Source organism: Anser anser (genome assembly GCF_964211835.1).
Source record: "Anser anser genome assembly, chromosome: 6".
NCBI lineage: Eukaryota > Metazoa > Chordata > Aves > Anseriformes > Anatidae > Anser > Anser anser.
In genome coordinates this window covers 12,689,572-12,707,010 of record NC_139726.1, presented here as the reverse complement: position 1 = coordinate 12,707,010, position 17,439 = coordinate 12,689,572, and the positions used below count along the sequence as shown (strand labels likewise).

The window sequence follows — 17,439 nt, the reverse complement described above, 5'->3', positions numbered from 1 at the left end:
ACTAGCAATTCTCAGAATCATAGAATGGTTGAGGTCAGAGGGGGCCTCTGGAAGCCATCTGGTCCAAACCCCTGCTCTAGCAGGGCCGCCCAGAGCAGGGCGCCCAGCACCACGTCCAGGTAACTTCTGAAGGTCTCCAAGGAGGAGACTCCACCACCTCTCTGGGCAGCCTGTGCCAGTGCTCAGCCACCTGCACAGTGCAGAAGTGCTGCCTGGTGTTTAGACAGAACCTCCTGTGTTCCAGTTTGTGCCCATTGCCTCTTGTCCTGGCACTGGGCACCACTGAAAGGAGCCTGGTTCTATCTTCTTTGCATTTTCCCTTCAGTTATTGAGACATATTGTTAAGTTCCCCCTGAAGCCCTCTTCTCCAATTCCAGAACACTTCAGTAAGTTTGTCTGGTAAAGAAGTCTTAAACTCGTGGTAGCAAACTGGAGACACTAAAATGGAATTCAAGATAATTTCTTCTGCATTTTTTCTCCTTGTGCTTAATTTTCTATGTTTTAAATGTTAGTAACAATTTTCCACAGCTCTCTCGGATTTCATTCTTACATAAGCTCAGTAATTGTTTAGTCGCCAGCTTGTATTTTCTTTCTTTTAATTTAGTTTATTCATCAAATGATAGAAATGATGAAGTAATATTTTTCTAATTAGTTATTTGAGTGTTACTTGGACCAAATAACTGCATCCTGAACCTCTGAATATGTAATCCTTTGACTCCATTGATTTGTGCTCCCCTTCCAAATGTTTAATGCTAGGATGAGAGTATGGTATAATTAAAAATACTATCTTAACTTCTTCCAGGGAAGAGGCTGTGTGAATGCATACTCTCAGATAAGAGTTATTTTCTTTCAACAATAGCCTCAAATTTACAGATTTTGGCTATTTCATATCCTCTGTGTCCATTCATATGTCAGGGGCAAGTATTTTGACATGTGTTCCTGAATGTGCTTGCATCTTGCCTGACACCTTTGGAGCATGTTTTCTTTCCATTCTGCTGGGATATTAATACAAAATAAAAATAATAAAATAAAATAAAAGACACATTCCCTTTAAATGAGTCTCTGAAATGTTCAGACATGTAGGCAGCTGGAAAACAGAAGGGTGCTTGAAAGACTAGGCCCTAAATATTTTTATGATTCTTAATCTAAACTTGCAGAGATCTAGAACAGGTTTAAGGATCTCTTAGAACTGAATGAAACACTTGCAATCATGTTGTTTCACTGAATGTGGTTCTTTTTTTTTTTTTTTTTCTTCTCTGAAAATGGTCAGGTGTAATTTTCTTGCTAAAATATAAAAAACACGTAGCTGCAACTGAAATGTCAGGAGTAGTTTGTTAGTGTGAATAGACAGCAAACTTTGGTGCAACTCAAAGGGAACTCTTAAAACACCAGGGAAGGAAAAGTGTGTCTACATGCAGATATAAATGAGAGGGCCAAAGAATCTAAGAGAAGCTTTATGAAGGGTCTGTTTCCGGGCAGGGCTCCAGTTTGCATAGAGTAGCATTGCTCCTCTCTCCTCTTGAGCCCTAGCCCTTGATTTAAGGGCCTGGAGATAATTCTGACATCTTAAGCTTTGTCTCTGTCCCTCCAGGGGACTCCAACCTGCACTCCACTAACAGCCACACCTCCGTCACCCTGGGCAGCCTCCTGGATGACCAGCATTGGCACTCGGTTCTCATAGAGCGCTTCAACAAGCAAGTGAACTTCACGGTGGACAAGCACACTCAGCATTTCCGAACGAAGGGGGATTCAGATCACTTGGATATCGATTATGAGGTGTGTGAAGCCTTTTGGTTATAACATGGGAGATGAGGCTGAACTGGTGTAAAACGAATGTGATGGAAAATAACAGCTGTTTCTTAAAAGCTGTTTCTTTCCAGCAAAGATATTTTCTTTATTTAATATTTACCTTCTATAGAATTCCCTTTAACAATCATGGACTACCTCAGTGCAACTCTACATGCTATAGTCCCTGGAAGTGGCTAGCCTCTGGACAAATAGGCACTGGATTATGCTTATATTTCAAAGTATGTCAGACTTTAAACTAAACCTAATCTAAAAAGTATAGCCTTGGTGGAAGCCTTGGTTCTGGCCACATCTTCAGGGAACACTCATACACAGGAAGAAGTGCTCTCATCATCTGCAATATGATTTTAAAGGGTTCATTGGACACTATCGCTGCATCAGATTGACATGGGGATCCCATCTCTGAGTTGTGCCTATCTGGACGCCACCTGGCTCAGATTGTTCTGCATGGAGAAGAGTGGGTAGAGACTATCCCCCTTCCCTGTAGGAGTGGAAGACCCTGAGCAGAGCAGTCAAAATATCTGGCTGTGACCCAGATCCCTTCACATCTGGGGATGTGATCCTGAGTATCCGGCTTTAGGGAGCCAGAGCTGCATGGCCAAGGAAGGACTGAGCAGAAGAAACATCTTATCTGCCCAGAAAACCTAATGCTGGTGTGCTCCCCCACGATGAGGCCAAAGTGTGGAAAAAAAAGAAAAGTGCAGTTTGTATCACTCCAGCAATTCAGTTCTTGTGGCTTGTAGTGAAAAATACCCCCAAACAAACAAAAAAACACTCTAAAACAAACAAACATAAATCCCCACCATTATCATCAATCTATATGCAAAACGGTTCTTCATCTTATCTGTTCCTCCTACCTGTACACACCTGCTTGCAAATTACTCATGTTAATTTTTATCCCCACACATTTGTCTACTAAGCCTTGCTAGCCCATAGGGCACAGGGTTATGCTTGCACAGTCAGAGCCATCACCTTGTCTGGATGCGTTGAACTGGCATGGTTCATTGCTCTGAGATCAAAAGTTTCCTCTCTGCACTTTGGATTCATTTCTCTTGAAAGACCAATTCCCAGTGCACCTTAGCGACAAATGTTGATGGCTTGGCAGTGGCAGGTGCCTGCTCTATGCTCCTGTCCTGTTCCAGCTGAATTTCCCTTCCTTACATTTCTCAAAGTGCTGAAAATGGAGTTTGTCCACCTGTTAAAAATCTTCTGTACCAAATCATGAGCACATTTAATAGAGGAAGTATGAGAAACTTCCTAACCATTTGGGCAGTGAGATTCTGGAACAGCTACAGACTAAACTAGCCAGGGTCAAAGCTATATCTGCTTTTAAGATGGAGTTGGGGAAAACCAAACACTTGAGCCATCAGCTTTCCTAATTCCAGAGTCATAAAATTCCTTGCTTCCAGCTGCAGGGTTGATGCCAGCTAGGGATAACTCAGGCTCCAATGTAATTTGCGGAACATTTTTCCAGATGTTCCAAAATAGGGAGCATGGTGAAGATCTTCAGCTAGTGTAAATCAGCATGTCAGCACTGACCTCTGTGGCATGTTTTCTTTGCATTTGCACTGAAATGATCTTTCAATTGAACATTACAGCAATACATTCAACTGAAAGTTTATCTCAGCACACTTTGGGGATTAAAGGCCTTACTGAGGGTAATAAAACCATTAGTTTTGTAATTAAAATTATTACCAATCACCAAGCAAACTGTTTTCTTAATAATGCAGTGGTATAATGAATATTGATTTTTCTTCTGGTTTTCAAACCCAGTGCAGAGTCCCTGAGCAGGAGACTTAAAGAATAGAACATGAAAGAAGGAAAGTCTGGTGCTTTAAGGAAAAACTAATGATTCTCACTGAAAAACAAAAACAAAAACAAAACAAAACAAAACCACAACATCGCTACCCAAAAGCCCTCATGCCAATAACAAACCTGCAAGTGATGTAAGATAGCAGTCTGTTCAATCTTTATTTCTGTGAAATGATCAATTAATACAACTGAGGCGCAAGTTCATTAAGGACTTGTTTTCAAAGAAGTGCTGTCGAGGTTATCCAGGGAGGTTTAATTTGCTTATTTATCCTGGCTTGCTAGGTGGAGTGGGAGGAAAAATAACCCCCAAATTTCCCTTTACTTTTGTAATAATTAGCTGAGCCATTAAGAGTAGTGACAGAGGAATACGGCTGACCGTGTTCCAGCAGCCGTCAGCGTGCCTGCGGTGCCGCACAGTGCTGTGTGCCGGTGCTGCGATGGATGCAGCAGGATTGCAGCACAGCTCCCAGCATGCTGGAAGCACTGAGAAGTGCGGTGGCTGCAGGGTCTTTGCCCATATTATATCGTTTGTGATGCTGCTGGCTGTAATGGAAAAAATGGAAGCAAATAAAAAAGCAGAGGTACCTCTGGCAAGACTGCCAAAAAGACCAGTGAACCTGATTAGATATGAGCTGTCTAATCTGGAAAAGGAAAATTGGCTTATCATAAGCTTTGTTTTTGTGGTGTTCAGTCTTTTCTATTGTCCTTAGGATTCTAAACTAATTGTGTTCCAAGGATTTGGGGAATTCTACTTCCTTAGACTCTTTGTCCTCTGGAAATTTTAGCCCTCTGCTTAAGTGATGAGTTGTAATCTGCACAATACTAATGTATTTCAGTACTTAGATAACAGCACAGCATAAGTTTTGTTCAACTGTGTAAACTGCAGTACTTTTCCATTACACTGTTCATTCCCAAATACTGTGTGTAAGTCTTATAAAGCCCAAATCACAGTGAAATTTAAGGCAAAACATTTGCAAGATGCAAATGGAGTAGTATGTGTGTGTGCTACTACCCTCCACTGGCTGAAAGCAGAACTGTTCAGATACACAGTGAGTGGAAAGGGGTAACTCCAGTTGTATATCCAGTGCTCTGTGGGCAGAAGGAATTTATTCCCCCTATTGCTCGGTGTTTCCTGCTCGGTGACAGCCTCCAGGTCAGCGGAACCACAGGTTGGAGACTGCTTGAAAATTTGGGTGTTCCTGGTGGGGGACTACTTATAGCAGGTTGATGAAGTGGTGTGTCATGGCACATAAAAGCCATTTCCAAATCGCAAAGCTGTCTGCAGCAGCATTTCTCCAGCAGCTGCAATACTACACTGGCTGTAACTCCCATACTGGGAAGTCTGGGCCCTGCTCTATGCTCAGAGATGATGCTGTTGGTGTGCTGTGTCCCTGAGATAACATCCCAGCTGGCTGTATGGAGCGGGGCTCTGCTGTCTTCCTTTTGGGGTGGTAACTAAATGCAGTTCTCGTTCTTTCCAAAAGCTCAGCTTCGGAGGCATTCCTGTCCCAGGGAAACCAGGAACCTTTCAGAGGAAAAATTTCCATGGGTGCATTGAGAACCTTTATTACAATGGAGTCAACATAATTGACCTGGCAAAAAGGCGCAAACCTCAGATCTATACTGTGGTAAGAAACAATTACGTCTGTTTTCCGTCTTTACTTCCCTGTTGTTGGTGCTGCTGGCTATACTGAATGAACAGAGTTCAGACTTAGGTAGTTATGGGTATAATTAGCTTGTTAAAATGGTATTGCTGAGGCTAGCACCACCCAGCACTGACTGCTATGGTGGGACTTATTGAAAGATACATGTATAAATTAATATATTTCTCTGATTTTAGAAGTATATGAGAATTTGGATAAACTTTTTATTTCCTTTTCCGAGATGAAGATGTGTCTTTCTGATGCCATGATAGAAGTCATAGAGAATTTTTCCTGATTCTCAGATAAAATCCTACTTTTTGAGCCATTCCCCATCACTATTGCTGAGTATAGTAGTAGAAATGTTTTATTTTTCTGTGTGATTTGGTATTATAGAGACAAATAAATGTTTTTCTTACTAAGAAAAGTATTTTCCTTTGTACCGCCCCTTATGTTCAGCGTGTTATTGGCAGTTCTGAAAACCACTGACCTGGTTCTAGTGTCTCTGAATGGGGGAGAGTGGAGTTGAAGCAAAAGGAATTACAGTCTTATCCAGCCTGCTAACATAAAGTGTACAAGTAACTTCATACTTAATAGTGTCTAAAATTACAAATATGTTTAAATATATCATGAGCAAAATAAACTACATTTTATTTCATAAGAAAGGAGAACAGTATACTCCCATGCAGTGTTCACAAATTTTAAATAATTCAACTGTTTGTTTAGCTTGTGCCTCACTCCCACACCATGTTTTGATATTAAGCCTTTTGGGTAATACTGTGTCTTTGGAGAACACGGAGGCAAAACTGCTTCTGGCTTTCTTGGCATTTTCATAGAACAGACCAAAGCTGCAACAAAGAAAGCCCGAAGTCCAAGAGAAGTCCTTATCTTTCCTACTGTCCCTGCCTGGGACTAAACTGAAAGCACAAGGAAATGGAAAACAGAACGCTGATAGGTGAGAGGTCCTGTATAGTGTTGTTGGCAGTTAAGACTCTGCTCCAGGATGCTCCCCTGGCTTGGGACTAAGAGACTGCTTTAATAACCTCAAGTTTGATTGTTCTGACTCAGGACTCTAAGGTACAAATCTTAGGTACTGTGTTAAATTGTTCTTCCCCTCAGCTTAGTTTTTAAGGGGAGGAAAAAGGCCTGGCCTTTTTCTTAGGTCATTAGCTGTTTGTTTTGCCAGCTTGGTAATGTGAAGGCCTTCCTAAAGGGGTAAATGAAAATTTTGTAATGTGCTTTTTCTCTGTTGGGTACTGTCTGGGTGTAACATATCCCTGAGCAATGAAACCCTTTTACCACAATACTTAGTTCAGCCAATTCTAGATTGAAGGTCTAGGAATCTTGCTTCTTTGGTCAATTTAAAGTAAAGGGGAAGTGCCCTCCATCCTTCAATCTCCCTTACAGAAGTGATGAATTTAAATAAAAAGTTTTAAAATGCTGACTGCTCCACTGCATTTTGCAAGGTCTGTGAGCTGTTATGTTCTGTGTCTGTGACACTTTGTTTACACACAATACACAAAACGGTTGCCACAAATGTCTCATGATCTTGTCTGAACATCCTTCTATAGCAAACAGCTCCTGCAAATCTGGTGTCTTCCAATATTCTTTCCATCACAACCATTTATCTCTTCTGGCAATTTTCAGGTACTTCCAGCCATCACAGATTGATCTCCCTCTCCCATCCTCCTGCTCTTCTCGACCCCTTAGCAATTTACTCACTCAATTAAAATAATTTGTTCTTGCTAAGTGTAGTCTTTTGTCTGCCAGATTTCCTTTGCACTAAATGCTTTTACTCCAAGTTCATTGAGATTTTCAAGCAACAATCCATATCCCCAGGGAGGTACAAGCTTCTCTGCCTTGTGCCTCTGTAGTTGCTAAGGTTGTCTGGAGTGGAAGTGCAATGAAAGGAACAGCACAGAAGTTGAATTAAATACATCAGGGGCTTTGAATCACTTCTTCTAACAACCTGTTGTGTTCTTATGTTTCCTCCCCTCAAGCTGAAGATCACCAAAGGAGGTTCTGCATGGTTAGTCCCCATAATATCTTTGTCTCTAAGAAAAGGTATTTGAGGACAACTGACCAATTTCAGATTAATGCTCAGAGACATTTTTTGCCTTCAAAATGGAAGCAGCCTTCAACATTCAATCTCTGTTTCATTCTTTGTCCATTTGGGAACATTGTCACAGTCAGTGAGCCAAACTTATGGGTTATCATACCCACCAATTTTTTTGTTTGTTTGTTTTACTGTTGACATCTTTCACAGAATTAGGAGAATGATAAATTAGTTTTAGAGGTATACATTTTCTCTTATGAAGAAGTTCTTCACCCATATAAATAACGGTCCCACATCAGCTGCATTTAAAGTCAAAGGAAGAAACTACAGGTTGTCAATGACAGAGTACTTCTCTGTGTTGTACTCATGGGTGGTGGATGTGATTATCATTCTGCCTGTTCTTTTCTATAACTCATTTGCAGTTGTCAGACTTGCAATAAATCCCCTTGAGAAAACATCTCAAGATAGTGAGGCAGACTGTCTCTTTTTAACTGGAATTTAACTTCAGAATTTCTGTTTTGGATTGCCTGATGTTTACCCCCTCTATGACCCTATTTGGCTAGGCTGTCTGTATTCCCCCTGGGTTTCTTCTGTCCCTGATGGCATGTTGTAGGGTTTTTTTGTTTTGTTTTGTTTGTTTGTTTTTTCCCCTTCCCTAGGTCCTTGTGTGGCAAAATAGCAGGAGACCTTTTATTTGCTCTCTAAGTGGTTACTGGTTTTAATTGCAAGAGGTTTTTAGAAGTTAAATTTCTATAATTACCAAAGTTGTGGTCCTAGGGTTACACCCTTGGGAAGCCTTTGCAGAAGCTTTAAAATAAAATTTCAAGACCTTTCCTATTACTAGCTGCGTGTAGGTTCTCACCAAAAAAGAAGAACAGACTGCCCATCATGAGGAATTGTACAGCTTTCACTCGTTCTTCCTGGGCCAGTAGTTAGGGGCAGGAAAATATGATAGAAGGCGCCACATTTACAAGAAATAAAAGATAATTCTTCACAGAAGAATATTTGAGCTGTTAATATCTGAGATGTTGAAGTCCCTGTTGAAGGATTTTGTGCATTTTAAGGGTAGAGGTAGATTCAGGAGGAGACTGGACAAGGTCTAACAAGAGCAATCCATTAAGGAATTCCAATACTAAACACATGGAAACTATTTCTGGCTGAGGGATTAGTTCAGTGGAAGGCTCAGAGACTACTAGCAGGAAATATAGGGTATGTGTTTGCTGTTCTTGTACTCTTCTTCAAACAACTGTCTATAGTCATTGGTAAAGGCAAGATGGACCTTAGGTCTTTCCCGGTACAGCTGCTGTTATGTGAGGGTACAGAATTAGTTTTAAGACGATGCTCACAGCAATGTCTGGTACCACTTGGCAGAGGGCTGGAGGGAACCCCCAGGTTCATACAGATCATACAGCTGAGAGTGGGTGAAGTTAAGGAGCTGTAACTATTTCCCTCTCTGTACTAAATCCAGGATACTCTGTCAGAGCCCTCTGGCCACTAGTGTCTACCTACAGCTCTATTCGGATTGTACCTTTAGAAATTGCTCTAATGTGAAGATCAGGGTTTAAGTGTTTTCCTGTCTCAGTGATTTTTGATGTCAAAATAGGAAGTTGTCCAGCTGAAGGAAAGAAATAAAGAGGTCATGAAAAATTGCAGTTTTGATCTTCTCAATGCTCCACCCTACATATTCACTGAAATTGAGGAAAACGCTATCCCATTTTTTCTTCCATTACCTTCACTTAATATGAATCGGAGCTATATTTTTATTTAGCAGACTAAACCCTACACTGACTTGAGAGGAGTGCAGGATATTTGAAAAGCAGAAGTTGTCAGCCCTCAGATATGCTTGAATTTCGATGTCAGCCTGCCATGTTGAATCTGGGACTGACAGTTCAGCATGGCAAGGGATGTGATGACATGTAAATGCATCACTGTGGTGCCTCAGGGAAATAACCAATTGCCAGCATCAAAGAGCAAAGAAAGATACCTAGTGACAGAAGAATGTAAACTAATAATTCATTCCCTTTATAGAGAATCCAAACATGCTATTTTATTAAGCTGATTTGAGATACCTTCATCTTGAGAAGAGTTTGCTTGTCTACCCACGTCTTCTTCGACCAAAGTGCTCTTGTAAGTGTTGATATATCTGTGAATATCAGGCTGGTAATTCACGAAGGCTTCTACTAAGGTTTGGAGAACCAGGAATTAGATATGTAAGACATTTTTTTTTTCTCTTTTAGTTTTTCATCTGCAACTAGACTATAGGAAACAAAGAAAAAAAAAGGAAACTGTTTGCTGACCTTTTTCACAACTTCCTATAAGTCTAAGTTGAATTTATTAAAAAAAAAAAAACACATCCAATTATTTGTTGAGAGTGTGTATGTCACATGCATGTTAAAAAAAATGAACAACTGAATTTGCTGTTCTTTTGACAAGGTGGATGAACTCAGATTCCAGAAATATTTGGTTCCTGTAAAAAATATCTTTTTATGCTTTCTTTTATCTTCTTACCTGCTCTCTGGGTCTTCAGATGAGCCTTCACATCATCATACCAGCAGTACAGAACAGCAAGAAAGTCTGTATAAATAGCATTCATTTTAAGGTCTCATTTTATTGTTGCTGAATGGTGTAACAAGATTGCTTTGAAAGAAATTGTGTCACCTCAATCAAGGCCTTGAAATAAATTCTATTTAAATGACAATTTTCCCATTGATTTCACTTGGCTTTGTCTACAATTCTAAAGACTTTTTAGTCTGTAAATATTTAATCCATCATCTGGCTGCAATAATAAACTCTCCTTTTCCTGATAAAAAGGTTTCTTTGTGTTAGGATTTTGATAGTAGTGATGACCACAAGAGAAATGAGTCTTTCAGGGAGAGATACCATATTTTTATAACACTAGTTGACATGCAGAAAAAATGACAAAGTTTTGAACAATCAAGGCCTTTTGAAAGTATCAGCCTTCAGCAAATTACAGGTTAAAAACAATTCTTCATAGTTTAATTTATTACATTATCTAGATAGTCAAATTGAGTGAACAGGGTGGTTAGTTCCTGCTGAGCAGAGGAGGATGTTTCAAGGAGGGATAAGGCAGTTAGTCCCTGAGGAAAACAAGAGAGATGGCTAATTATTGTCATAGGAGTTAGCAGGTGATAAAGAAAGTGGTGGTGGTAATGTAATTTATTGCAAAGCCAAAGCTTTAAATGTCGGCTTTTTTAAGCTCTTATTCCAATTGGTAAGGCCCAGGGAACTGCCTGGTATTTGGCTGCCTGGAAAAAGAGAAATGGGCAAGGTGATGCCCGTTGGTCAGGGCCCTGGAGTACAGGCAATTCATAGTGACCATTGAGACTGGTGTTCTGCTATGATACACAAATGACTGGAGTTTAAAAGAGGAAAATCTAATAAAGAAAACTAGCAACAATAATAATAATAAAAGCTGATCAGAACTGCTTTCTATGCATTTTTCTATTTTGATGTAGATGTGGCTCTGTTTTAATAATAATAATACTAACAAAAAAAAATCTCCTTGCTTCTGTGTTTTGTACCAGGTAATAAAATCTAATAAGATGTAGATCAGCTTACCCTGAACTGGAACAAAAAAATGTGCTTGAATAGTGCTAATTTTGCCAGTTTAATTTAAGACATCTATCTTAGTCACTTCTGGCAAGGTGAATTTGAAAGGCTGGCTTCATTCCTGCTTGTTGTTCAAAGGAGAGAGAATATTAAGTGATCTATATTTTGTTTGCTTTTCCTTCTATACACTTTTCCTCCTTTTCCTGTCTCTTTCTAGCTAAAATGATGTATGATTTTTCCAAATTAGCTCTATATTTGCTCCCATCTTTTGCCAGCAACAGTTAGCTGTTCTACCATATAATGAAACATTAATGTACAGTTACTACTGGCATAAAGATGTTCAGATCCTTTATTCCATTGCTGTTCGGTGATCTAGTCAGCTTAAGAGTCTAAGATAAAGAATATCCAGAAATGTCTAGTCATGCATCTCATCCTTGATTCTGTCACAGTCACAGTGTTTCAATTTTTTGTTAAATGGTATTTTTCTTTTTCCACATAGGAATATTCTCTAAATAACTAAAAGTTGGTAGGATAAACCAGTATCCTTTTATTGACATACATGATACCTAGGGTGAAGGAAGATGGGAATTCTCTATCGTAAGGGTGATTGATAAAAGGAGGTGTTAATTTCAGTGAAACTTGGGCCAGGAAAGCTTTCATGCTTCCATAATGAAATTTAGAGCACAGAAAGAGAAACCAACATTAGTATAGGAACTTCTCTGAAAGTCTGAGCCCCTCTTTTGGGATGAACTACTTGGTCATACAGAGAACAGATCCTAACTCAAGTAACAACATGCATCTTGGTGCTACCACATCACTTTTGAAAACAGTTTGCAGTGGCATGCGAGTAGGCTAGAGCTGGTATCTCACTTTGATTTGCTTTTCATTCAGTGCTTAGCAGTGTCTCGACTTGAAAAGCTTTTGAAACCAATATAAGTCTCAATATGTCTGTTCTGCCTGAGGTAGTTAATTTAAAGACAGGATTTGAAAGCACATCCACCATTCTTGAAATCCAGTTACCCATAGCTGAATGACAGTCTTTCATCTTACCCTTTTAAATCTGCATCAGTGATCACCTTTTTCTTCTATTACTCTCTTTACAAATCCATCTGCAACCTCACTCTCTTTGCAGCCAGTAGACCTTCAATTTCCAACCTGGAGATATTCTTGCCAGTTTATCCTCATCTGTATCTCAGCCAGGGCTGGGATTTTAGTTCCCTTACCTGTCATATGAAATATTCCTTTCTAACCCTCTGCAGAAAACAAGATAACCTTTTTATTGGATAGTATCCACAGAATGATTAATGAGGAAGGTAAGTGCCTATTTGATGCTCTAACCTGCGGGTAGAATGAGAGCTCAGAACTACTCATTTATTGTTCTTCCTGTTCAAGCTGTGATCTTGGCCTGTATCCTTTGGTAGGCTAAATGTTGAGGATTTCAGTTCAGCTGTCAATTTGAAAAATTTCCCAAGCACATATTACTTTTGATTAGTACTCCATCAGAGTAAGGTGGATATATAAGAAACTTGTGGCCAATTGCCCTGGTTGTGTTGTAGCAGTCTTTTGTCTTCATTCAACAGTACATAATACTAAACGAAGAAAGGCTAGAAAAGGCTGAAATGGTTCATTAAGATTATACAAGTTTTATTGAAGTCCTACAGAAGTCACTAGATAGGCTCCAGTCAGTTTCAGATCAGGCTTATGGCTCAGAGGGTCGTCTTTGTAATCCACTTTTATCTTCATCACTTAGCAACTGTGTTCTTTCGTTCTCTTTTTAATAGGAGAGGTTCTGATTCTTCCTTAAACTGCTGTAACATGCTGTTTCCTGTTCATTCCACAGCTTGCTTAGACAAGAACAACCTCTGCAACTGTACAGATCCTGCAGAAATCTGGGGTGATTGCACTTTTATTTTAAAAGTCCAATCTTGAGTGTCATGGCAGCCATTGAACAAATTGTGAATATCTCCATTTAAGTTATAGGTTCAGAAGGTTTCTTGTGTAAGAATAGTAACAACTCTTCTGGAAAGATTTCACTGCTTATTAGAGGAGTCATTAATCAGTCTGGAGATGTTGGACTCAATGGAATTCTCAAATGCCACATGATAGCTGGAGTTCCCAGCAGCTGAGTAGAGCTGATTGTCTTCTTTCTTTTCTCTAGGGGTTAGAATCTTCTTATCCCATTTCCTAGCCAATGAACATTTACTTTTCAGTTAAATGGGGTTCAATTATAAAATCAAGTGTCTGCCAGAAATCTTGCATGTACCCTGGAGAGTTCCAGAACTGCTTCCAATTAAAGGAAATGCTCCTGATCAGATGCAGGTTTAGAGGGAACTGCTTACTTTTCTGACTAGGCCTGCTGCAATAATTTGAGAATACCATTCAAGGCAAATTTAATAGTTTTTTCTTATAGGAACCTATCCCACTTTGGTGAATGAAAATTTTTCAAAATAATCCGCCAGGATTTTCAAAATAATCTTCCTAGGAAGTTAAAATCATAGAATGGATTCTGTTGGAAAGGACCTTTTAAGACCAGCTAGTTCGTGGTAGGGGCACTAGAACAGGCTCCCCAGGGAAGTGGTCACAGCACCAAGCCTGCCAGAGTTCAAGAAGCGTTTGGGCAACACTCTCAGACATATGGTTTGATTTTGGGGTGGTCCTGTGTGGAGCCAGGAGCTGGACTTAATGATCCTTGTGAGTCCCTTCCACCTCAGGATATTCTATGATTCTCTCTTGTTTCCCCAGCGAGCTGGCTGTGGGGACCCTCAGGATGGTGTCCTAAGCTGCTGGTGAATGGAGAAGATGGCTGCCAGCCTACTGGCAGAGTGCTCTGCCCATCTTGTGTGCAAACTGCTGTGCCGCTCCTGGCTGCTAGTGCTCCCCAGGGGCCTGTTCTACATGGCTTCCTGCTGCCTGAACCAGCTGTATGCCCAGCTGGCACTGCCCAGCTCTCATGAGACTGGTCACCTGCGTCTGGTGCCTCCATGCACAGAGCCTGAGGGTGTCTGGACCCAGAAACCCCCTCAAGCAACCCCAGAGAGCTGGCAGGCCTGGCACCCTTCTCAGCAGGCTGCAACTGTACGCAGAATATTGCAGCAAAGCCTTTAAGCTTTCCCACCTGCTTGTTCTTGTGGCATGTAGGATCACACCTGCACTGTCTCTTTGTACTCAACAGAGAGGCTACAGTGCATAAAGTCTCTGCTGTCTGAACATGGCAGGGGGGAGCATAGGCCCTGCCTGTATGTCCCAGCACAGACAATGGGTTCACTCCATGCTCTTGCTTGCAGCTCATGCCCTAGTACACTCTTTCTGTATGGATCCCAGGTGGCATGAATAACCAGCTAGTGCGAATGACTAAAGAGTGTTGCTGAGTTTTTGAAAGGGTTTAGGACTAGTTGCATATGTTAGGAACCTTATATCAAAAAGAGGTGGAAACTTGGCCTTATGTTTGGGCCCATGCACGTGCATCAGGGATAACTTGGTTTAAAACCGATGATGTTACTGCAAACAGCTGAAGTGACATTAACTACACAATGTCTCTACTACCTTATTTTAAGGTTGTCTGAAAGTTTATTGTGCATTGCAAACACTTTTTTTTTTCTTTATTTTCTTTTTTTTTTCATCTCGGCATTCACCTTCTTTGGCACCATTAAGTCAGTCTAGTTATAGTTTGTTCTGTTATTATGTAAAATCTGCAAAGAGCTTTGAGACAAAAATCCTGTTTGAATGTTGCAAATCTTTTCCTCTACAGTCTTGCATTTTTTGTTACAGCCTCCCACTGCCACTGAAGCAAATTAGATACTTGAGTGCAGACTCAGATAACGTTTGAAATTTCCTCCAAGCTCCACTGTTATGTATTTATAAGATCTATAAATGTCTTTACTGCTTTGTGTGGAGATACTTAAATCACTATAAATGCCTAAGATTCCCAAGATTTGTCATCGCATTTTGAATTTGTAAACCTTTAAAAAGCTCTAGAGAAAGTTACATATATTTGCTTATATCATTGCAGTTGACTGCTTTGTGTAATTTGTCTATCTGCTTTGAATTTGATTGAAAATGGAGGTACAAATACAGCAACAACAATAACAAAAAAAACCCCTGTGGCATCTCTTCTGCAGACAATACCCAGCAGGTAGTAGAAACTTTTAAAAGGTTGAGAGCATTTTACTTCCCACCTGACTAATGTTCAGATAAGTTTGGATAAGCTTTGGATTATATCTCAAAACTCATTGTAACATGATATACCCGTGGATACCTTTTGCCATTGCTAAATCTGCTATGTAGCATTCTTCACCTAACAAGGCAGGGAATACATAGATTGATATAGATATATATCTGTCAAGGGCTGTTTCATGCAGTGATAAATTCAGTCTCTTTCTGGCACTTTATTTATTTTTCATTTTAAAATAAAGGGTAGAAAGACATTTGAAAGCAATAGAGAACCAGTTCCATCAGCTGTTTTAGATTTCAGTAAGGAATTCCCCAAGCACTGCGCAACTTCCTACACATCCATCAAGTGCTGTTCATTATAATTATCCTGTTAGAGAGAGATACCAGCTCTGATAACAAGTGGTACCATGGAGAAAGCCTTTTACTCTTTTTTTTTTTTTTTTTTTTTTTTAAATATCAAATTCCAGTTGGTATTTTATAAAGCAGACTAGTTCAAAGCAAGCTGGCTGCAACACTTTCCTGGAGTGGCCTTGAAAGACCCAGCTCCTTGAATGTATTCTGGCTTTATATATTGTTAAGATTTTACTATATGGCTTGAATGACCTAGTTGGGTAATCTACAATGGCTGAACAAAACACTGGAGTTGGTTCATTTATAAACTACAGGGATACATGCTGGTGCAGATTTTGCTGACTGCTGTGAGAAAATGTGGTGCTCTTCTCAGCAAATAGCATCATTGGTTTTAGGGTTGGATGACTGATTAAGTTAAAGACCATTTAAGTTTGGTGTTGAAATAATGTTGGATTTCACTGCTCTTGCTGTGTGTCAAATGTTTTAAAAATTCCTCAAAATTCCCCGTGGAAATCTTGAGACTTACCATCAGCCAGTAAATCTCACAAGTATTGTTTTATCCCACTTATAAGTACTGGATCTGAGAGACTTTTAGCTTGAATTTTCTTATGATTTTTTTTTCTTATGAATCCTTTCAGAATAATCATTTTTTTAAATTATTTTTGTTATTAACATTAAGTTGACTCTTGTTATTTGGAATAGCATAGGGCTGTGTCACCCTGGGTAAAAGAAAATGTGGCCAGTAGTACTACTACTGCAAGTTGTATATTGAATATTTGAAATATACCCTGGAAACGTGCCTCATGTTTGGTCCCATACGATACATTCAAGTAAATGAGGGAGACTTTATTTTTAAGGTTATATAGCATTGGTGTAAGTGGGCGAAAAAATACTGTTGTTAACAGCTGCATTTTGGTTTATATTTAAAATAAATTTAATCTAGTTCCCTTTTTTTCCTTTTCTTTTTTTTTTTTTTTCCTAATTTGCAGCTTTTCTCATTCACAGCTATGTAATCCCATCAGTACACAGTCATTGTGTGGGACCTTTGTGTCGCGTCCTGCAGCACATGAAGGCTCAAGAGAACTTGCTAGTAGTGCTTTGGTGTCAGTTCCTGAAGTCAGCATAGATCCAAATGACGTAAAGCTAAACTTGAGCTTGAAATGGGAAGTATTGGGAAACACAGGGCAGAGGCAGCCATGTGGAGATGGTCTGTCTGAGCTAACACTGACCTGCAGCAAATACAGACATGAACTTGATACAGAACATTTGGAGCATATCTAGATCCTTCTAAGGACTGAGATTTGGAAGTGGTTTGTTTGTTTGTTTATTTATTTTCTGCTTGGGGTGAACGTACAAATTTGAAGTCATGTATGTTTTCCCTGAATGAACAAATACATTTCCTAATGAGTTCCAAAGGTTTGTGTCTGAATAAAAATACCTATTTCCTAGTACCTAGCACCAGTAGAAATCCAATGAGCTTATTTAAATACGTGGGTTTTTTTTTTATGTCTGAAAAGAATATGTTAATAATGTTTGCTTTTTATTATTTTCAGGGGAATGTGACCTTTTCCTGCTCAGAACCACAAATTGTTCCCATCACCTTTGTCAGCTCCAGTAGAAGCTACTTGCTACTGCCTGGCACTCCTCAAATTGATGGCTTGTCAGTCAGTTTCCAGTTTCGAACATGGAATAAAGATGGCTTACTCCTGTCCACTGAATTGTCTGAAAACTCAGGATCTCTCTTGGTTTACCTCCACGGTGGGAGATTGACACTACTTATTCAGAAAGCGACAGAAAACCCCGTGGAAATTAGTGAAGGTACTTTATTTTTGTTTTCTTTCACCCATCTCTCTTTAAAATACAAAGGCTCAATGCCACTGGAAGAAAGGATAGCAAAGTAAGGAAGCACCAAATCTTCTTTTATGTTTACAATTTTTTTTCTCACTTTCCAGTAGTACCACAACTCTGTGCAGTTTGAGGAAGATCTGAACATGTGAAGTTGGTATCCTAAGATCTTCAGACTAATTCTACTCT

At 39.7% G+C, this 17,439-nt stretch overlaps 1 protein-coding gene across 9 annotated transcripts in view; it reads left to right on the top strand.

Annotated features, from left to right (window-relative positions):
* CNTNAP5 (contactin associated protein family member 5) overlaps positions 1–17,439 on the top strand; it is a 290,859-nt gene that overhangs the window by 140,343 nt on the left and 133,077 nt on the right. For all 9 annotated transcript variants that reach the window (XM_083841975.1, XM_083841976.1, XM_083841971.1 and 6 more), the window contains 3 exons: positions 1,592–1,776; positions 5,103–5,246; positions 16,959–17,223. In XM_083841975.1, coding sequence (XP_083698101.1) covers positions 1,592–1,776; positions 5,103–5,246; positions 16,959–17,223 — 594 coding nt within the window. The remainder of the gene's footprint in view (positions 1–1,591; positions 1,777–5,102; positions 5,247–16,958; positions 17,224–17,439) is intronic.